General features: G+C 45.7%; 1 protein-coding gene across 10 annotated transcripts in view; it reads left to right on the forward strand.

Annotated features, from left to right (window-relative positions):
• Window positions 1-14,213, forward strand: part of Mast4 (microtubule associated serine/threonine kinase family member 4) — a 582,086-nt gene extending 567,873 nt beyond the window's left edge. For all 10 annotated transcript variants that reach the window (XM_075976161.1, XM_075976162.1, XM_075976163.1 and 7 more), the window contains 3 exons: window positions 3,874-4,010; window positions 7,359-7,540; window positions 7,809-14,213. In XM_075976161.1, coding sequence (XP_075832276.1) covers window positions 3,874-4,010; window positions 7,359-7,540; window positions 7,809-11,689 — 4,200 coding nt within the window. In that variant the 3' untranslated portion in view covers window positions 11,690-14,213. The remainder of the gene's footprint in view (window positions 1-3,873; window positions 4,011-7,358; window positions 7,541-7,808) is intronic.
• The last annotated feature ends 9,325 nt before the right edge of the window (window positions 14,214-23,538 follow it).

The following is a 23,538-nucleotide window of genomic DNA, read 5'->3' on the forward strand; positions in this document are numbered from 1 at the left end:
AACAAATCACACATATACAGCTAATGAAGCAGGCTCTGCTGTGTTTTTTATAAACTCACGTAACCCTCAGTTAGTCTCTGAGGTAGATGCTATAATTAGAAGCGTCCCCATTTTCCAGACACAAAAACCGAAGTAGAGAGACATGAACAAGGCAGCCACCACCATCTGCTAAGAGGATGGTTTCTCTCCAGGCAGTGTGATTCAGAGGTTGTGCTTTCAACGCCTACTGCACACCGCTCCAACACACGCATCTCATTACCAGTACCTTATAGTCTGATGCCCACAGCAGGAAGCAGTGGCAATCCTAGGCTTTAATCACAGTGCTAAGCATAAGGAACAGACTGTAAACAGTGCAGAAGCTCAGAGGAAAGAAAGATGGCTCTCTACCAGCATGCACCGAAAGAGCACATGAGAACTGGGGTTAATCTGTGCAGGCCTTGAGAGATGGTGGAGATTTTGTGCACAAACAAGTAGACTCGGGATAGTCTAGGCTACGTGAGTAGAAGCACAGATGCGAAGTGGATGGGTGGGTCTCGAGTCTTACCAAGTACGCCCTGAGCCTAGTGGGTTGATGTCTTGGCTCACGCAGGGGTAAGATATGCAAGCAGGTTGGAGCTAGGATGGAGGAGGAGAAGCAGGGCCCCCAAAAGATGCAGGAAGATCCTGTCCCCCAGTTGAGCCTTACCGAGACCATCAAACAGAAAGAGAGGTCCACCGTGACTTTCCTAAGGCCAGCTACTAAACTGACCAAGGCTAACCTGTCTTCAGCTCTTGTGCTCAGTTCAGCCAGCTTCAAATCATTTCTCCCCTACTGTGCACGAATTCCAAAAACAGTTTCAAGAAACAGTGAAGCAACTGGGCATCTAACAGTCTGCCTGCTTTGTTGCTTTTGCTATTGTTTTTCAAACAGCCTTTGTTCACTGTCTCTTTAAGAGGTCCCTCATTTATCACGTTTCTGTGGCTCGAGAGCTGCTGCTGTCGCTAGGTGCATCCACCAGGTGGCAGACTTCACAAATAGCACCCGATCTGTTTTACTTTTACCATGCCTCCTGATGTTTTGACTAATATTTGCACGCTGTAAATTTCTTATTAGAGGGGCTGTCTTTGGTGCATGCACATCAGCCAAATGCACTGCTTTTTGAAAAGTCGTGTGTGGAAGAAGAAGACGTAGGTCTAGTTTTTGTCGAAGGAGGCTTTTACTCAGAGCCTTGCAGTGTGCTGAGTCAGCAAACCCTGTTCCTCACTGTTTTCTAATGAGAAACATTCGTGATTTGTACTATATTTATCTTCTACTATTTTATCCTGCCTATGTCTCCATTTCTCAGTGATCCATACTCTAAGCATGCCCCACAAGTCATGTGACTTCTGCTGACCACCACTGTGATGAACACAGGCCATGTTCTATGCCAGGCACTAGAGAGGTAGAGGGGGACCAAGCACCTGCTGCCCACATGGAGCAGGGTGGAAAGGAAGAGCACTGGGGGATGAGGGACAGAGTGGCCGGACTTTACTGTCCCACTCACCACTATGACTCTAAGAATAAGAATAACTCTTGTTATCTTTGAGCCAAGGATGACAGACCTATCACCTCATGCGACCCTTAGATCTTGGTTATAAAGATTATATGTGGCAGTGGCTTAAATACTAAATTGTGTTTTTAAAGCACCAGGTGGCATTGTTCGCCTCTTACAAAGATAGAAAAGTCCCGGCCCCCTGGAGGCTGAAGAGGAAAGACTACCACAAGTTTGAGGCCAACTTGGGCTACCCTGTGAATTCTGGGCTAGCCTGCACTATAGTATAACTCTGCGGAAATGCACTTGAATACAGGTCCAGTGGCTCATGGGGTAAGACATTCCTGGTGATCACAACACCATGGAGAGATGTACCCAAGCTGCTTTGCTGCCCCTTTCACCCATCATGGGAAGACCTTCTTCCAAAAGTCTTCATTGGTAAATTTTCCACTGAAAAACCACAAGGTCAATCTCTACCATTTTAAAGTAAAAGTAAACTTTTAAAAGTTGTACCTTCGCATGTAAGACATATAACTTATCTTGCTGCAGGAATTCAAACTCCATCTGCCTAAAATGTTTTCTGCAAATCTATTAGGTGTGAGATTAGAACTCAGAGGGCAATAATAAAACACCATCTTTTCTAAAGTTCTAAACTAGAGATAAACCAACAAAGTGGTCTGTAAAGCAGGAGTTCTCGACCTGTGGGTCGTGATTCCCAGGGTCAACTGTCCCTTTCACAGCCTCACAGATCAGATGCTTCCATTATGATTCATGACAGTAGTAAAATTACAGTTATCAAGTAGCAGTGGAAAAAAATGATGGTTGGGGGTCACCACAACATGAGGAACTGTATTAAAGGGTTGCAGCATTAGGAAGGTTGAGAACCACTGTCCTAATAAATAACTAATGGACCATCAGCTCATCGAACTAAAAACCAGGAAAGAGTAACAATGGGAGATATTAGTAGGCAACCAATACAGACATGCCCTTCAAGAACATTTAATGATCGTTTTTCAGACCTGTGAATGGAAAATGGAAAGTTGCAAATATTACATTAAAATAGTTTGTAAGATGTGCGTATATTTATACATGCCCAAAGAAAGACTAGTATGGGCCTGGTATGATGTAGCTTTGTAGTTTAATGGCAGAGTGCTTGTTTGGCATGCACCGAGGCCCTAGGTCTGATTTTCACCCTTCCTCCTCAAAAACAATTAAAACCCAGCAGGAAATAGATCGAAATATTACCAGTGGTAGCTGAGTGGAAATTCCAGTGATTTTTTTTCCTTCCTTTTAATTTTGCTCTACCATTTTCTTCTTATGATAGCATGGGGTATTTCCCAATCAAGGAGAAAGACTGTAGATTATCAGTGAAGCAGAGATTTGCTTTCCCATGCTCCTGTTCCCACAGCACTTGTCTTCCCATGCTTTGGTATGGCTTAGAATTTAGCATCCGGGAGTCTTCCTAGCAAGGGCCTTTTTCAAAGCCCTTGTTCTTGCTTGTCCTTTGAAGTTTATCAGAGCCACCTCTGACTTTGAAATGATGCATTTATCACCTGGATGTTACGACGTTCATGGAGCAATTGTAGGAGCCAGAGTGTCTGCCCACCCGACCTGGCATCCCCATGCCTGGCCGCTGACTCCTTCGTCACTAGAGCCTGCCTAGCAAGCCCCATCCCAAGATGGAGTGAAAGGACCTAGAAACCCACCAGGAATTATGTCTCTGTGCCTGACCTGATTAAAGAGAGCTTTCCCCATGGCTGACACACACTTCCTGGCTCTGCAAGCTGACAGGTTTTATGACAATAAGAAAGGAACCTTCTAACATCATTACAAATAAAAGTCTCATTCGGTTTTGTCACCCTGTGGTTTCTAGGTCAAAGAAAAACATGAAATGGAGAAAGAAAGGAAATATATCAAGCAAGACCAGACAGCTCCTGGGCACATTTGTATTTAATACATATGGATGAAGATGGCTGTTATTTATAGAGCCCTTTCCATGTGTCACACTCGGTGTTAAAAGCTTTGCAAACTCTCATTTACTCCCCTGCTGAGATCTAGAAGATGGCGGGCTCTTCTGGTAGCTAGTAGAGTGTATGAGAAGCCTTTGTAGGGCAAGCATCCTGCTAATATTTGGAGCTTGGCTTTGACTCAAATATGTGGAATGTGTAGGCTCCCACCCACCGCACGCTCACTAAAGGGAGGTGTTCCTTTGCCTTCCACCCATCTGGGTTGTCAGGACTTGGTTGACTGTGCCGTTGTTTAGCCCCTTCCACAGTGCACCTCCTTTGTTACTCGTCTTTGAATCTTAGTTCTGATCTTCTTCACAGAGCTGCTTTTTAACACCGCCCCATCTCCTTTATAGAGTGGGAATAAAGTGTCAATCACCACTACCCCGTTTGAAAACACATCAATCAAAACAGGACCCGCCAGAAGAAACAGTTATAAGAGCCGGATGGTGAGAAGGAGCAAGAAGTCTAAGAAGAAGGAAAGTCTAGAAAGGTAAGTTGAGTCAGCCTTCTTGACAGGTTGATAGCCTTTGGATAAAATGCATTCCTTAGCAAGTATATTTGAGAAAGGTGCATTTCTCTATGAGAAATGTTATACCACAGTTCACAGTAGACATTAAGGTTCAATGCATTACATGTATAGCAGAAAGAGTTACTTGCTCTCACTGTAAAAAGATTGCTATTGTTCTTTAGCATGTACAGACACCATGTATAGTCCTTTCCTGGTTGGATTAGTTAGTGTTCTCTAGACTCCAGGATTACACAATTTACAGAATGAACTTCTCTCTGTAATACAAAGGGGGTTTATTAGAATGTCTTAAAGGCTGCAGTCCACCTAATCCAATAATGGCTGGCTGTGAAGTCCAGGACTTAAGTGGTTGTTCAGTCTACAAGGCTGGATCACCTGGTCTTTAGTTTATGCTGGAATCCCAAAGGACTGGGCTCTAATACCAGTGAAGGAATAGACTTGCTAGCAAGGCTAGGGCAAGCAGGCAAAGAGCAAATGCTTCCTTCTTCCATGTCCTTCTACAGGCTTCCAGCAGGAGGTGTGGCCCAGATTAAAGGCCTATTTTCCCAACTCAAAGATCCAGATTAGAAGTGGATTCAAATTAAGCAAAAATTGAAAAAAAATCCCTCACAGTTGTACCCTCTATTTTGGGGTTTAAGTTCTAGGTGTAGTTAAGTTGAAAATCAACTTTTTAAAAAATATATATATTTATTGTCTTCTGTTACACACATGCCACAGTGCATCAGAGGGCACGTTTTGGGAGCCAGTCAAGAGATTGGCAGGTAGTCATGTGGTCCTGCTTGCACCTTCTACCTGCTGAGCCATCTCACCACACTGGATTTCCCTTTCCCTTTGTTTGGTCATTGATTAAGTCTTTAGACATCATTTCAGGAGAGCTAGTTTTTGATACACTTGACCAACAGGCAATTTTCCACATGAAATCTGCAGTTAAAACGTCTTGTGTGTGATTAAGAAAATCTTTTAATGTCACATATCACAAAATAACTGCATCTTTTTGTTTTTTTTTTTTGTTGTTTTTTGTTTGTTTTTTCGAGACAGGGTTTCTCTGTGGTTTTGGAGCCTGTCCTGGAACTAGCTCTTGTAGACCAGGCTGGTCTCGAACTCGCAGAGATCCGCCTGCCTCTGCCTCCCAAGTGCTGGGATTAAAGGCGTGAGCCACCACCGCCTGGCAAATAACTGCATCTTTAAACCTTTCAAATAAGTCTGGAAATAATAGCACTTTGACTGAGATCTAATGAGGTGACGCCAAGTGGCAGACAGGGAAGCATGGGACGTTCTCTGTACCTACTAAAGCATTTGCGAGTCTGTGTGCTCAGAAGGGGCGGTTCTTTCCAGTCAGGTATGGTTCCTTTGAGCTACCGTAGTCATGTTCCTGTGTTCACTTGACTCTGGGAGCCTCATGCTAAGACGTTTGGATAGGATTTTAAGAGAAGTGATATAATAATAGTGTTTTATTAGCTTCAGTAAAAACAGTTGTGTATGCAAGAAAACAGTATAGAGTCCAGATGAGGCAGAGAACAAATGGGGCAGGAGTCCTTTAAGTCATCAGCTTGGGGCTTGGTGGGGAGTGGGATATTTCGGCTTTAGATATCTTAGGACCAGTAGGAGAGAAACAACATGTGGTGTCAGAAGGTAGAAGGTGACTTTCTAAGTTTAACTTGAGTTCTATGGTGATGTTTTGGGGGTCTTTTGTTTAAGCACTGGGGATTGGGCCTAGGCTTCATGCACATAAGCAAGTGCTCTACCACTGAGCAACATCCTCAACCTTCTTTTTGCCCTTTCTCATTGTTTTGTTTTGAGACAAAGTCTCAGGGTCCCAGGCTGGTCTTAAGTTCACTCAGTAGCTTTGTTGATACTCATTGCACAAGCCTAGACAGGTCTTGAACTTGAGATCCTCCTGCCTCAGCCTTTCAATGCACTGGGATTGCAGGCCTACACTTTCTAAGTTAGCTTCTCAGTTTTCATGGTTGCATATTAATAGATAAGCCCCAAGACTAGCCTAGAAAAACTAAAATAACCATGTAAGCACATGAGTTATAGTTATATACTCTATAGAGGGTTATATATGCTATAGTCATACACACTACAGAGAGTTATTTACACTACAAAGAATTAAATAAGCTACAGAGAGTTATATACTCCATGAAGAGATATAAACACTACGAGAGTTATATATGCTACAGAGAGTTAAATACGCTGTGAAGAGATGTATATTCCACAGTTATATACTATACACTACAGAGAGTTTTATACGCTATGAAGAGACATATACGCTAAACAGGTAGGAGTAAAAAGTGGTCCTTCTGTAGTCAGAAGAAAATGGGGTGCTTCTTCACAAGTTTATAGAGCTCCCTGACTTTTTATGTGTGCAGGTGTTTTGCTTGCATGCGTGTCTATGCACCATGTGCTGGCCTGGTGCCCACAGAGGCCAGGAGGTGTCAGATTCCCTGGAACTGAAGTTAGAGATATTCATGACCCATCATGTGGGTGCTGAGACTCAAACCTGGGTCCTCTGGAAGAGCAACCAGTGCTCTTAACTGCTGAGCCATCTCCCTAGACCCTCATATGTCATTTTATCCCAAATATATTTATTTTCCTCTTAGACAAGTTCTAGGATCACTCTGGGTATTTTTGGGTGGGGGGTGCCTTTGTATTTTCATTTCCTTCAGGTTATATAGGAAAAATGTTTTAATGGTTAGCATTATGACAACTACCAGGGATGTCCTGGGCCTTTTTGGTAAAAGAGCTGTGGACGGTTACTGCACTGATAAGCTGTGCATTCGTACACTTTTCTATAATGACCCCTTTTCACACTGAATGCTCCTTTGCATTATTGCCCACTGATAAGCCAGCCTCGGCTTCACCTCGCTCCCTGTTTTCCATGTAAAAGACACAGCAGACATTGTGTCGGGCATATTTACAAGCCCACAGTGGAACAAGCACAGCAAACAGTCCTTCATGAACAAAAACCTCTGCCCAAAACCTCCCACCTTAATGTAAGCCTCTAACCAAGACAACAGTCATTGGAAGAAAACTCATCTTGATTAAGTCATGCCAATATAGACAAGGCATGAATGTACTCACAGGTGAAAAGGGTTTTAATACTTTATAACTTCCTTGCCCTACTGTTTCTTGCTGTTTGGATCATGAAGAGAGCCTAAGCTGTGAGGAAGCTGTCAGCACAGAGGTGGCGTGCTATTGGTTTGTAGGTCAGCTGTCATGTCACTGTGTGGCAGTGGTGAAACCACTGTAACCATCGTGAGGATTGTTGTTGAAAGTAGGTTCTGATCACGTGCTCCTGTCTCTACTCAGGAGGAGATCGCTCTTCAAGAAGCTAGCCAAGCAGCCTTCTCCTTTGCTCCACACCAGTCGAAGTTTCTCCTGCTTGAACCGATCCCTGTCATCTGGAGAGAGCCTCCCCGGATCCCCCACCCACAGCTTATCGCCACGGTCTCCAACACCCAGCTACCGCTCTACTCCTGATTTCCCGTCAGGTGAGTAGATCCAGCCTAGATGGCCCAAGAGAGTGGAAAGGTCCTGGAAGGCATAAACCAGGCAAGGATGAGGAAAACAGGCCGAATTGGCATGTGACAGCATTCAGAGCGCACACGATGGGGGATCATTCTGACTTTTAGAATAGAGAGGGTAAGAGGACTCTGGGGAGGCTTAGGTGAGAAGCCTTCCCTGAACTTCTGAGACAGAAGTATAGGAAGAAAAAGAAAGATACCTGGTTGCTCACAGTCCTATGTTTTCCACACCCAGGTACCAACTCCTCCCAGAGCAGCTCACCAAGTTCAAGTGCCCCCAATTCTCCAGCAGGCTCCGGGCACATCCGGCCCAGTACACTCCACGGCCTGGCCCCCAAACTCAGTGGGCAGCGATACCGCTCTGGAAGGCGAAAGTCAGCTGGGAGCATCCCGCTCTCCCCCCTGGCCAGAACACCCTCTCCAACTCCCCAGCCTACCTCCCCTCAGCGGTCACCATCTCCACTGCTGGGACACTCACTGGGCAATGCCAAGATCACTCAGGCCTTTCCCAGCAAGATGCACTCTCCCCCAACCATCGTCAGACACATCGTGAGGCCCAAGAGTGCAGAGCCGCCCCGCTCCCCACTGCTGAAGCGGGTACAGTCTGAGGAGAAGTTGTCACCCTCCTATGGCAGTGACAAGAAGCACCTGTGCTCCCGCAAGCACAGCCTGGAGGTGACGCAGGAAGAGGTGCAGAGGGAGCAGTGCCAGCGGGAGGTGACGCTGCAGAGCCTGGAGGAGAACGTGTGTGACGCGCCTTCCCTCAGTCGGGCCAGGCCTGTGGAACAAGGCTGTCTGAAGCGGCCTGTGTCCCGGAAGCTGGGCAGGCAAGAGTCTGTGGATGACCTGGACCGGGACAAGCTAAAGGCCAAGGTCATAGTGAAGAAACCAGAGGAAAAACATGAATCCCACCAGAAACCTCACAGCCTTGGTGGTGACTCAGAAAGCTATGCTCTCTTCAGACTGGAGGAAAGAGAGAAGAAAGTGTACCCCAAGGGGCTGGAAAGGTCGGGTCACTTTGAGAACACAGCGGCAGAATCTCCTTGTGTGGGCAGCCTGCTGAAGGACACCCTTCACAAGCAGGCCAGCGTGCGGGCCATCGAAGGGGTGACCTCAGACGGGGCAGCGTGCAGCCTTGCACCTGGGGAGCACGGCCAATCTCTAAGTGACTTTAAGCGGGCCTCGGCTTCTGGCATCCTCCAGGAGAGTATGTGCCACACCCCTGACAGATCCACTTCCGGAAAGGGTGACTACATAGAGAAGGCCTCCCAGGCCAAAGAGCTCCTTCGAAACGAGAAGCTGGACAGCAAGCTGACCAATATTGATTACCTCCGAAAGAAAATGTCACTGGACGACAAAGATGATAGTCACTGTGCCGTCCTGAAACCCAAGATGACATCTAGCACCCATGAATGCCTGCCAGGGAACCCTGTACGGCCCATGGCTGGGCAGCAGGAGACCATGCCAGCCTCCGAGAGCCGGGCATTCATCAACAGTACCCACACATCTCAGATGAGCGCCGTTTCCTTTGTTCCTCTCAAAGCCTTAGCTGGCCGGGTAGAAAATGGGGGTGAGAAACCAGGTTTTGTGGCTCCCGAATCCCCCGTGAGGAAGAGCCCCTCCGAGTATAAGCTGGAGGGCAGGTCAGTTTCATGCCTGAAGCCAATTGAGGGCACGCTGGACATTGCTCTCCTGTCTGGACCTCATGCTTCCAAAACAGAGCTACCTTCCCCAGAACCTGCACAGAGCCCCAGCCCATCCCATCCCAGTGGCAGTGTGGGAACCTCGGGGTCACCAGCTCTTCCCAGTAGCAGCGGGAAAAAGAGTAACGCCACCAGCCTGAGGGAGCCTTCCTCTGCCAGCTTAAAGGTGAATAAATCATACCTGCTGGAGCCTCGGTTCCTACCCCCAAGCCGGGGACTCCAGGAATCACTAGCAGCTCCTGGGATAGAATCAAAGTCAAAGCAGGACAGGAAGGCTACTCATCCTGCGGCCAGGAGCACAGCTACTGTCCCCGAGAGCCACCTCCAGCAGAAAGATGGTGGTCCCACCAAACACCAAGACCATCCCAGTGTTCCTGACCTGGGGCAGACCCTGCACAATGCTGACTCAGCCAGGCTGGGTATACGTGCCCCGCTGCCACCAGAAGTGACCCCCTCCAAGGAGAAATCGTGTCCGAAGGAAGCAGCTGAGAAGGTGAAAAGTCAGTGTTCTACCATAAAGGATGATGTATACAAAGAGCCCTGTGTGAAGCCGTGTCCTGCAGAGATGAGTAAAGCCAGTGCTCCTGGGGGACGGACCCATCCCGATTTCTGCATGCAGACCCAGACTGCAGAGAAAACCCGGGCATGTGCAAAACCAAGCTCCAGAGATGGCCATGATGAGGTGAAGTCCCTGGCCAGGGAGGACTCCTTGTACTCAGCTGGGCTTCTGTGTGAGAAGGAGGTGGGCAAGGCAAGAAAAGGCACAGAAGCCAAGCCCGAAGTCCCTGCTACCAGGCACCCTCCTCAGCCACCAGGAATTGAAAGCGAGAAGAGTGAAAAGCCCTCCACTACCCCCTCTTTGCAGAAACAGGTTCCCAGAGAGCCCGACAGGAAGGAACAAGCCCTGCAGAGGCACGGAGGCAACGGCCCTCAACAACCCCTGACCACCAAAGAGCTGTCCAACCCGGCAGCTTGGCAGCATTGCAGTTCACCAAACCACACTCTTACCAAGGAGCTGGGGACCAAATCCGCTGCCGCAGAGCCAAGCACCAGCCTCCAAGACACTCCCCAATCAGCTACTGCCACCGCTACTGCTACCACTGCCACCTCCAGTGCTGGGCACAGTGACTATAGTAGCCATAAGTCCCGGCCTAGCCCTGACCCCAGCCCTTCAAAGTATAAGCATCCAGACAGGTCCCTCTCCTCACAGAAACTGAGTGCTGCATCTGCAAAAGGCAAAGAGCCTGCCACTCAACCCCTCGGTGGCTCCAGCAGAGAGGGGAAGGGTGGAAGCAAGGGTCCCCTGGACATGTTCCCTGCCATCCTGGCCACCCAGGGCAAAGCAATCGATGTGTTTGGGCAGGGAGAAGGTAGGGTCACTATCACACTCCACACGGAAGAGAGTCCTCTAGATGCTAAACTGAAAACCACCAATGGAGGCTGTCCCCAGGAGATGCAGGAGAAGCATCCTCCCAGACAAGGACATCCAGCATTCAGTGAAGCAGTGGACCAGAAACTTCTCACTCCTGGTGAAAAGCAAAGCCTGTCTCCAAAGCATCCCAAACCATCCACTGTGAAAGACTGCCCTACTCTGTGCAGACAGACAGACAAAAGCCCATATCAGCAGGCTTCCCCTGGAGACAGGAAGTCGGAAGGGAAGAAAGGGACAGAGGCACTTTATGTTCCAACCCCAGAGGGCTACAAGCTGGAGGCCAGCCCTTTTCCCCACCATAGTGAGAGCCGACTCAAAGGCCCAGAGAGACCAGCCGTGGGCATGGGGAAGGGCTTCTCAGAGGCCAAGGGGAAAGGGCCTGGTCCTCAGAAGCCACTGGCTGAAACCGGCAAGACCAGCGGTATGAAACGGTCACCCTCTGCCACTGCACAGAGTTCTCTCCGCTCAGCTGGCCCCCCAGAGAAATCTCTGAGCTATTCAGCCAGCTTTCCCGAGGCCCAGCCTGCAGCACGAGAGGTCACTGCAGCCACCAGCAGCCCCTCATCTGCCAAGGCTATCATGGGTACCTCAGAATCCTCAGCCCCCAGCAACAGGGACCATAGGAAATCCCAGTCTGGGGGAGATGGCCGAAACCAAATGACAAAGAGTGACTCTCTGCCCTCCTTCCGCCTTTCCAACTCCACCCTGGATTCACATCTCCCAGACCCACAGATGCCCAGCACAGCCGGCCACCGGGACAGGGCACTGTCAGTAACTGCTGCCACAGGGGAACCCAGAGGGAGAGAGCTTACCCAACCTCCCCCAGCCAGGAAACAGAATGTGGGCAGGGAGGTGACCAGAGCACCCCCAGCCCAAAGCACGGACCGCTCCCTAGCTCTTTCCTCGGAGAAGGACTACGTGGTGCGGCAGAGGAGGGGCAAGGAGAGCTTGCGTAGCAGTCCTCACAAAAAGGCCTCCTAACACGGGGCCCTTGGTTACAGGGCTGTGAGACCCCGCCAGAGCATCCGTGTAACTGGGTTGTTGGCCACCTTACAAACCAGCATTGTATGGGAATGTCCTCCAAGCAGAGCTCCTGGGCTCACAGAGGAGGAGAGACAGAAAAAGGGAACTTTCTTCCAGATGCCTTCCCAGTCGTAACCGGTAAAACTGTTGCCAGATAGTGTTTGTACAAAACCTGCCTCTCCAGCAGTGTACTGGTGAGGAAGTCTCTCTGTACATACCTAGCAATGTGTTTGGTTTGGGATGTAGAGTGTGTACCTCGCTGCTGACCGCCTTGTTGACCGAAGCTTTTCTAAGTGAAGATACGTCTTTTACCACTTAACCATCGTGTGGTAGTGAAGCAAAGTGGTCAGGGCTAGGTGTGTGTGAAAATAGAATCCTACCCATGCTCGCGTGTGTACACATCCACCTATGTGTTTTGGTCTGTGGTTTGAGGATAGTTCAAGGCTCCATTTGTATAAGTAGAGTTAAAGATGAAAGGAAGCCCTAAATACAGTAGATGGTGAGTTTTTGTGTGTATATTTAACCAGGATCTCCGATCATACTGAATCTGGCTACCTGTATTTTCTGAGCTGCTGCTTTTGGACCCCTCTCCTAGGAGGGAGTGGCCAGGATAGGTAGAGCCAGGCATCTCTTTGACAGCCCTTGGAGGGGACCTTTTGACCTTCATGTCCAAGTGGCCCAAAAAAGGCAATTGTCTCCATCTCTGGGTCCTATGTCTGGTCTTCACCTGAGGGTATGCAGAGACTAGAAACACACTGCGGGTCTCTGGGTCCTGTGTCTGGCCTTCACCCGAGGGTCCACAGGAACTAGAAACACATTGTGGGTCAGCTTTCTTCCTTCTCCCTGTCCTTTCTGAACTCCTACCCTCAGGCCTTCATGCTGTGAGTCCAAGAAGCACATGGTTATGGTGGGTGCTGCGCCAGCTGTGCCCATGAGGAAACGGGAAACTCACTGGCTGCACACCAATCCGCTAGTACTTAGGTGGAGTGATACGCATTAGGAAACAGAAACTCACTGCCTGCACACAAACCTGCTAGTACTTAGGTGGGGTGATAGGCATTAGGCATTGGAAGAGGTTTTAAATTTGCTTTTGTTGAGGAAAAGGGGGTGGGGTGGATTTTGGCATCATAGCATATATATTAAAGAATAATCAGGACATCAGATACATTTTAATACATAGCTGGGGCCTTATGTTGTAGATGAAGCTTGCTGTTTTTAGCAAGTTCCTGGGTTTCACATTCATTTCTGATGCATCGAGTAGCTCCATGCATTTCATAACACGATCTCTTTATTTGTATGCAAAAAATTACTGTATTAATAAAGAGCAGCATTTTGTAACAAAGAGACTGGAGCTATTTGGTGCTTGAATGTGACCATCCTTTTTACTTTTGCTAAGCCTTATTTAAATTTTGTATACCATGAAATGTGTAGAGTCTGTCAGATCATTTTAGTGCTGAGGGTTTTTCTGATTTGTTTCTGTTGTTGCAGTTTTTTAATGGCTTGTTTTGGACTATAAGATGGCACTCGCTGAAGTACATACTAAGGCACAATGCAGATACGTTTTTATAAGATGCTTGGGATACATAGCAAGACTTTGTTCTGTAAGAGAAAAAAAAAACGACAAATGAATATTGAATCTAGCACCAGACCCCTTGGGGGTGTCTTGGTATCTTTCCATCATAAGCTCATTTATGTGAGCACACTCTGGGTTATAACTAACCTTGTAAGGTTGTAAGCACTCTAGAAACAAAGGCATGGCATCAATGACTGCTTGGTTGACCATTGTTACAAAGCCGGTTGGTGATGAGAAAGGAAAGGAAAAAGGAGTGTTCTCTTCACCCTTCTCTCCACCCCCACACAACTCACCCCCCCCCCAATCACTACATTGTGAAACTGTAGAACAAATATTTTTTACAAGAACTCAAATGGGTCTCAAAAGTGGTCTCAACACTTATAATGCATATCTGGTTGGCAGATCTAATCGCGCAATCCTTCTCTACTCAGACATCAGGACAGGACAGGTCTGTCCAGGAGGTAGTTCACGGTTTACAGCCCTTTCCTTTCTAACTGTCCAGTTTTCTTTTAAGCACAACTAGCGGCTTGTTTACAAAGGATATTTTTATGTATATTTTGTATAGTGTATTATCATTTTGCCAAATATGTTTTTGCATTTTGGATGAGTAAAGAGTACTTAAGGTTGCTTACATGTGATACCTGTTTGTTGTTGTGAATCTCCCCCGCCAGCTGGTAGAACTCCTGTGTTCTCTTTGGTCAGTCTCCATGTGGTTGTGAGATGTACCCCTCGGTAGGACTCCCAGCTGTAGATTTACCAGCTTCGGTTTGTTAGGATCTGTGCAATAAAGTGTTGGCAGTCTTATTTTCTCCGAGAAATCCCCCCATGAATGTCATAATTGTTGTATATTGAACAAATATTTATACTTATGCAGTTGCATAACATTGAATAAAAATTTAGCATGAAAGATGATGGATACGTTTTACGTTTTTTCACCTATGTACATATACATGCCAAACACTGCAGATGGTCGATCACTCAGGTGCCTTTATGAGTGCTTTTGGAGAGTTGATTGGTTTACCCGTTTCCTTTTTGCCCTGCACAATTAGTTTGGTCTTGAGGAGAAATCCTCCAGCTTATTCCCATTTTGTTTTGCCCCCTAACCATCATACACACCCATGCTCGCCATGTTGCCAGGAAAGAGGTCTCGTCTCCCATGACTCCAAGTGTTCTACGACCTCACTCTAACCATCACCCCCAATTTCAGAAACCCCTTTTCCCAGCTCCCTTCCCTACTGGCCTAGAAGAATCTACACTTCATAGTGTTCTGTCTTCCGTCACTCTCACTACCACGGTGTAGCTTCCGCACACTGTCGACGCTGGTTTGAGGGGTGCCGGTGCCACGTGGCTATGTGCAAAGTCTACTTCCCAACATCATTTATACGGCCCATTGCCCCTGCAATGACGAGTATTCCCCAACACGATTCTCTTTTAGTTCAAAACAGACTATTTTTCATGCTTATTTCCCTATTCACACATAGCATGGATACCCATGTCAACACACATGAACAAGAATTTAATCACACACATTCCCATTCTCTTTAATGTTCCTTTCTTCCCTCAAACCATGCTGCGTTCCCCATCTTTTTCTGATCACATCCCAAGTTTCTACCTAAATTATTTCTCTCTTTGGTAAAATGAACCAAAAAAAAAAAAACTAGCAGCAGCAACAAAAACAAAAACCACTTGTCCAGTCGGTTTCACAAACTGTTATTCCATGCTGGCCCTGCCAGTTTTCTGCTCTGAGCAGCTTGGATTTAGATTGTCCTGATCTTAGCCTTTTGTCTTAGTTTGGGTTTCTATTGCTGTGCAGAGACACCAATGACCACAGCAACTCTTATAAAGGAAAACAGTTGGGTCTGGCTTACTGTTCCAGAGGTTTAGTCTGTTATCATCGTGGTGAGACATGGAGGTGTGCAGGCAGACATGGTGCTGGAGAAGGAGCTGAGAGCTCTACACCTTAATCTTCAGGCCTAGCTTGAGCAGGTAAGACCTCAAAGTCTGCTTCCACAGTGACACACATCCTCCAAGAAAGCCACACTTACTCCAATAAAGAGCCATGCCTTCGAACAGTGCCACTCTCTATGGGCCAAGTATTCAAACCCCTGAGTCTATGGGTGCCATAGCTATTCAAAACACCACACCCTTCTGTTCTTCACAATACCCCTAGAGAGATAAACATACTATGTCACAGCCTTTAATTTATATATTTAAAAACCTCTCACAATCAGAGTCCAGCTCCTTAGACATTCTCTCTTAGTGCATCTTTTAGGAACTTTTATGGTTTTAGGAAGTTCCTAGTACTAGGTACTTTATAAAAAGAGGTTATTGGTTCACAGTTCTGGAGCCAAAAGCCCAAAGTTGGCCAGTCTCATTTGTTCAGCTGCTGGCTAGGGCTGCATGGCAGAGGCTCTCATGGCAGTAGGAGCATTTGCAGAGAGATCATATAGCTATATGGGAAGCCAGAGACTCGGGCCAGGCTTCTTTTTCTGTATAAAAAGCCACCCTTGTGAGAACAAACCAACTCCCAAGAGAACAACATTAATCCCTTCCAAGGGTGGTATTCCCAGTGTGCTAACATACTGGGGACTGACCTTCAATTACTTCCAAAGATAGCACCGTACATAACTGCAATTAGTAAGTATATATTCCTCAGGCACCCAGAAAAGCCTTTCCTGGCAACCTATGGGATTCACTGCATTATCTTACTGTTTTCTGTTTCTCCATCTGTATCTGTGAGATCCAAGCTTTCAATTCCTCTGTCTTGCTTTTTTTCTGAGTGTAACCACTGGGATAGAACTCCCTGTGTTATCTATACAGTAATATTTGAGATTTTCAAATATGTATTTATTTTAATTTTATGTCTATGAGTACATACACACACTTGTGTCCAGTTTGCATGTCTGGTACTCATGGCAGCCAGAAATGGGTATCAGATCCCTGGAACTGTACTAATGTCAGCTACCATGTGGATGCTGGGAACTGAACCCAGGTCCTCTAGCAAGAGCAGCCAGTACTCTTAACCACTGAACCTTCTCTACAGCTCCCATTTTTTAATTTTAGAATGTTAATTATAGTTAAATAATTGAAGTGATAGTATTTCTCTAACACACTTGGGACTACATCCTTTCCTGAGGCCAAGGCATTGTTTTTAGTGACTCTCTGATGATGGGGGCATAGCTTTCAAAAATTATAAATTGTCTTTTTTATAGCATATGGCATAGAAATGGGTGTATGAGTCCCTTTCTTAGATAAATATAAGAGACAAAGAAATCACTTCCAAAAAAAGCAAGCAAACAAACCCACTAACCTACTCATGAGAGACAGTGAACATACTGGCAGCCCAACAGTCAAACTCTAGTGTCCACATGAGCCTCATGGGAAGGTTGCCTGTTTTGCTTCAGGAAGCTGAGTAGAGATGAAAATTTGTAAAAATTTAATAAGCTCTTCAGTGAGTCAAATGCTACTTACTGTCTGGCCACACCAAGGGATCACCAGCCCAACATGTCTATTTCCTCAGGTGTTCTAATGTACACTCAAGGTAGAAGAGCAGACAATCAATTCCCTATTGTAAGCAGAGACCATACTTTAGTTTTCTGTCTGCCCAGACCTGAATAATCACACAAAACTATATTAATTACATCATTGCTTGACCAATGACTAAGGCATATTTCTAGCTAGCTCTTATATCTTAAATTAATCCATTTCTATTAGTGTGTATCGCCACAAGATTGTGGCTTACCAGGAAGGTTCTGGCATCCTCATTCAACAGCTACATGGCATCTGCCTGACTCTGCTTTCTTTCTTCCTGCATTCTGTTTAGTTTTCCCTGCCTAGCTCTGTTCTAACCTGCCATAGGCCAGAGGAGCCACTTTGGCTGTTGGTTTCACTCTCCTCAGCTTTCCAACATGGCAGAGGTCCATTTACTGCCAGCTCTGGGAGCCATGTTTACCATACCAACTCTCCGAAGTGGTTGGCCCATGCCACCACCAAGTAACTTGCAGCATGCTGCCCACAAACCCCATTCAAGTGCTTGGCCTCCTGAAAGAGCCAGAGCTATTCCTGATGCCAGCATGAACCAGAAAGCCATATCTCAAAGAAGCTGCACTGTTTTTGCTGATAACATTGAGTCAGGAAGCCTTCACTTAAAGGAACTGTGTCTCTGCTTGATGCCAGCAAACAGACCTATCTGATAAAAAATGCAGCTATCAAGAATCTGTGCTTGGCTCCCATTTTTGTGGGTCTAGAAGCCCCCCCCCCTTTTAAAGCTTTTTTAGGTCTTATGTGGATCCATGCTCCAGATGGTGGTCACCATTATATAATCAGAGATTGTGCTTTAGTTTCCTGACCGCTCAGACCCGAATAATCACACAGAAGCTATATTAATTACAACACTGCTTGGCCACATTCCTAGCTAGCTCTTACATCTTAAACTAATCCAGTAAGGTTTTGTCATCCTTTTTGTTCAGCAGTTACATGGTGTCTCCTTGATGCTACCTTCTTTTTTCCTGCATTCAGTTTAGGTTTCCCCTGCCTGACTCTGATGGAGGAAGGTCATTGGTCACTTAATAAAGAAACTGCCCTGATAGGTTAGAACATAGGTAGGTGGAGTAAACAGAAAGGAATGCTGGGAAGAAGAGGAAGTGAGGTAAGACGCCATTCCTCTTGTCTCCAGACCAGACTCGATGAAGCTCTGACCCAGGATGGACGTAGGCTAGAATCTTCCCAGTAACTGCACCTTGGAGTGCTACACACGTTATTAGAAATGGGCTAGTCCAGGTGCGAGAGTTAGCCGAGAGAAAAGGCTAGATATAATGGGCCAAGCAGTGTTTAAAAGAATACAGTTTCCGTGTAATTATTTCAGATAATGCTAGCCATGTGGGAGCCAGGGCAGCCGGAACACAGCCCTGCCGCTCCTTCAACATGACTCTATTCTGCCCTGCCATAGGTGAAAGCATCTTCTTTATTAGGCAATGTTAATAAACATCTTCACAGCATACGGGGGCATCCCACATCATCCCATCTATAGATCGACAGCTTTGCTTGAGTCACTTCCCCACTCCCTGAGACATCACCAATAGAGCCTTAAGATATGTTCCATATAATTGTTAGTGCAATCACCTTGAGTTTAAGGAACCTCCCTGTTCAAATATACTCAAGAATCCCATGTCTCTGGAATGTCAAAGCAAGCTAGAAACAGCTTCTAGGTTCTACTCCTGTCCCACTGATTTTTCTAAGTTTTAACACAACAGCCCACTTGTTTGCCCATCAAAGCTTGAGAATGTCTGTTAGCATTGCTTTTCAGACTTCCTAGAAGATAGCTACTTTAAATCTTTATCAAACTCTTTATCAAACATACAGATTCTGAGGCCTCTATCTCAAAGCCAATAATTTTAAAAAAATCTCCAGGGAGGTCCAGGAGAGATGACCCAGCACTTAAGAGCACTGGATTCTCTTTCAGAAGACACACTCCACCCCCTACCACACAGGTGGTTGCTCACAACAGTAGTAATAAGAGCGGCGGGGCTGCGTCCCCAGCACCCCGGCCGCCTGGCTAGCTTATGTCCCAAAATAACAACACACAAACTGTATTCATTTAAACACTGCTTGGCCCATTTCTATCTAGCCTCTTCTCAGCTAACTCTCACACTTGGACTAGCCCATTTCTAATCATATGCATAGCACCGCTAGGTGCGCTTACCGGGAAGATTCTAGCCTAAGTCCATCCTGGGTCAGAGCTTCATCGCATGTGCTGAGCTATGGCGTCTCTCTGAGGTGTCTGCCCCCAAGAGGAGAGCTGTCGAGTCTGAGCTCACTTCCTCTTCCTCCCAGCATTCTGTTCTGTTTACTCCTCCCACCTATGTTTTAACCTATGAGGGCCAAGCAGTTTCTTTATTGCTTAACCAATGAAATCAACAGATTGATATATATGACACTCCCACATCACACAACCATCTATAAATCCAGTATCAGGGGATCTGATGCCCTTTTTGGCCTCCCTGGGCACTGCCCACAAGTGGTTCACAGAAATCCATGCATACATGTACATAAAACATTCACACACATTAAATACATTTTAAGCTTTTTTTAATTACTATTCTCCAGAAAGAAGATCAGAAAATTGTTTGTAATCAGTGGATGGGGCAGGTGATTCTTCTGATTTGGGAATGGGCAGTGCTGGCATAGAGTGTGTCAGACGTGTGTTCAAACTTACCTCTGTCTAGTGTGTGATAATTACTGCTTTAGACCCTCTGATGGTGAATACTTGTGAGTAGCAAGAAAGAAGTAATTTTAATGTTTGCTCACCTACTTCATATGCTTAGCAGTGTCTGTCACCTGCCATTTTCCTTGAACCTCTACATAATCCCTTCAGCTAGCATGGTCTTCCTATTATCCAGTTGAGGAAACAGCCCCACACACAGGCTGACTACCTTTCTAACCATTAACAAGTGGCCTATAATGCTGGGTTGCTCTGAATGAGCTAAACCATCATTCTTAAACACAGAAGAACCACACAGTACTAAATTACACATTTTATAACTGGTGGGAAATCACAAGCAAAGGAAGCTAATTGTTTTCTGCAACAGGGCTCCCTTTAGTAGATCTAATAAATCAGCAGTTTCCCACCTCAAATTTTGGCTCACAACACAAATGCAACATGAACAACTCTAGTAGCATCGACTACAGACACTTGCTTCCTTCAATACCGAGCAAATATTAGCAGCTCAGTGGTAAAGAAATACTCAAAATGTATCTCCTTCCTGCTAGTTAGTATGTTTGGTTCATTACTCAAAACAATACATGTGTTTTCTTTCTCCCCTCTAGTCAATATCACACACACCTCATGCAGTAAAAACTAGGTGTGACCAAGGCTTTGGCAAACCTTTTGCTTCATTACTTTTTCATATTTGAAAGCCAGTTATCCTGACTCGGGTCAGACCCTCAAGTGTTCAGATAGCTCATATTCCCAATTAGAATCATTAGCCCCTGTCCTCACATAGAAAACGCTGCAGCATCTCACTGGATTCTGAAACCACAGATTACAAGAGGCAAGCTACAGCTACAGTTGAGGACGGGCTCCTTTTCTTGTTTACTGGAGTTGACTGACAAAATCACAACGGGTTTGAATCAGGCAGGTTTTCAACTCCTGACAGTGATTCGACTACACTGATAGTAAAACAGAAGCAGAGAGAGATTCATGGGCCACAGCATAATCCCCTAGCCAATTAGTATAGAATACGTTGTTTCTAGCTTAAGCAATTACCTGACTACAGGGACTTTGGCTAGCCAAGCTCAGCTACTATGAAACACTATAGTGTTTTGGGTGCATTGGCTTCAGTTCAATGTGCCAAGTCTAAATCCATGGCCTCCCACAAAACCCATTCAACAATTCTTCTTTTGGCCATGTCCCCACCATGTAAGATCCTTACCAGGAGATAGGCCGGTGCCTCCACTCTCAGGAGACATCATCTCTACATTATGGTGTCCTCATGATCAAACATTGAGTTGTCCTGTGCTATAGACCAATAAATCTTCGAGGGCACACAGTGCTCAGAAAGAAAATAAAACTATTAGGCAGTCTCAGGATCATGTTTCTTAAGTTAGGGTCTTTCAGAAGAGTCAAGAGGCAGGCAACTCAAGAACAGGCCAGATGAGGCCAGATTTTACCAAGCCTGTTTAATCCTCTCGTAACGTAATACCCACAGTCATTGTGCTTATCCACATACAGCACAAATCACTTGTGAAACAGACACCTTCCCTCCCTGGTAGGCTGGTAAGTTCTCTGGCACAGGGATAATGTGCATCTAGAGGTTTAATTGCTTGCCTTGTCTTGTTGAGTTAGAAGCACAGGACATACAATTAAGCTGGTAGCTGCCTCTTTGTGATAGCCTTGTTCTGTATCGTGAGGAATGACTCCATGTCTAAGCTTCCGGGAAGCTTTTTCTTGTCAGTGTGACATGAAATTTCAACAGGAACCCCATGTGAGGAGTCTAGGGACTCTCTGAAGTTGGAAGATACAGACTCAAAGCTCTGAAGCTTTACGTCAACCTGTGTTGTAAGGGCTTAAAATAGATACCACCTTCACCTCTCCCCGATGTTTGCAATTATTCTGTGCACTCCATGTCGGAGTGCAGAGCCTTCAGCAGTGGCAATTAAGACTCAAAGATTGAGAAGCCTTGAAGCCCACTCTAAGTTCACACTTAAAGTGGAATTTCTTTTCCAACGGGCCACTACAGGCAATCTGATTTGATCAATCTTGAGGCATTTACTTGAATTGTCTCAACTGTCTTAGCACAACCTGGCTTAGGGCAAAGACAGACAAAACCTTCCCTGTATTTCAGTCAACAACTCCTCTTTCTGATGTAGAACTGGCTGTCCTAGGAAGAGTTTCTCTACTAGGATTACAGGAATTCTTTACCTTGTCCAAAAATAAGATCTTCATGCAGTCAGAAACCTATAGCAGGGGACCAGGAGAGCCATCACCGGGGTGAGTGAGTTTCTGACCCGCAGCAGCAACCCGGGACACAAAACTCAGACGTTCCTCATCCCCCCTATACTTCCTGATCTTCCTGCAGGATACTGCCTCTTTCTTCCTATCCCACCCAGCTTGCATCCAGACCCCCCCCCCCGTTCTGCCTCCCTCCCCTCTTCGGGCACATAACTTCACCCAGCTCAGCCTGTTTGGGTGCTGGGACCGAATCATGAGGGCAACCAGGCAGGAGATGGTTCCTTTGTTTTAATAGCCTGCCTGCAGCAAGCAAGGTAGGCCCTTTGGTTACGAGCTACCCAACCAGCATGGAGATCGGATCTAGGCACCAGGAGAGCCATCAATGGGGAGTGCCATCACTGGGAAGGTACATCAGTGGGCAAGGAGACCTGATCCTGTAAAAGATGCTTAGGGGAGCATTTGGAGGAAGAGATGGGCAGGCGCCAATGCAAAAATTCACTCAACAATCTGAAAAACAACATGAAACCACCAGAACCCAGCGACCTCACAACAGGAGGACATGAACACCTTAATCAAGAAGTAGAAAAAACTGACTTCATGAAAGTGATTGACACCCTTAAACAGCATATAAAAAACGCCCTTATAGAAATGGATGAGAAGTATAACAGAAAGTTTGAAGAATTGAATAAATCAGTGAATGATACCCTAGGAAACCAAGGAAAAACAAACAGATAATGGAAACAGTTCAAGACTTGAAAACTGAAATGGAGGCAAGGAAGAAAACACAAACAGAGGGCTAGCTGGACATGGAAAATCTAGGTAAACAAATAGAGACTACAGAAACAAGCATAACCAACAGAATACAAGAGATAGAAGAAAGAATCTCAGATTCTGAAGATACCATAGAGAAATAAATGCACTGATCAAAGAAAACAGCAAGTCCAACAAACTCTCATCACAAAACATTCAGGAAATCTGGGACACAATAAAAAGACCAACCCTAAGAATAATAGGAGTAGAAGAAGGAGAAGTGCAGCTCAACGGTCCAGAAAATATATTTAATAAAATTATAGAAGAAAACTTTCCCAACCTAAAGAAAGATATACCTATGAAGGTTCAAGAAGCATACAGAACACCGAATAGGTTGGATCAAAAAAAAAAATCCCCTCGCCATATAATAATCAAAACGCAAAGCATACAGAATAAAGAAAGAAGAGCTGCAAAGGAAAAGGGCAAAGTTACTTATAAAGGTAAACCTATCAGATTTACACCTGCCTTCTCTATGGAAACCATGAAAGCCAGAAGCTTCTGGATAGATGTACTGCAGAAACTAAGAGACCATGGATGCAAGCCCAGACAACTATACCCAGCCAAGCTTTCATTCACCATAAATGGAGAAAAGAAAATTTTCCAGGATAAAAACAAATTTAAACAATATGTAGTCACAAATCCAGCATTACAGAAAATAATAGAAGGAAAATCACAAACCAAGGAGTCCAACAATGACGACAATAACTCAGACATCTAGAGACCCTTCACCAGCACAACTCAAAGAAGGAAAACACACAAACTCTACTACTAAAAAAGTGACCGGAGTTAACAACCACTGGTCATTAATATCACTTAATGTCAATGGACTCAACTCACCTATAAAAAGGCACAGGCTAAGAGATTGGATACGAAAACAGGATCCAACATTCTGCTGTTTACAAGAAACACACCTCAACCACAAAGACAGGCACCTACTCAGAGTAAAAAGCTGGGAAAAGGCTTATCAAGCAAATG

This window comes from Microtus pennsylvanicus, chromosome 6 (assembly GCF_037038515.1).
Source record: "Microtus pennsylvanicus isolate mMicPen1 chromosome 6, mMicPen1.hap1, whole genome shotgun sequence".
In the NCBI taxonomy this organism is placed as follows: Eukaryota; Metazoa; Chordata; class Mammalia; order Rodentia; family Cricetidae; genus Microtus; species Microtus pennsylvanicus.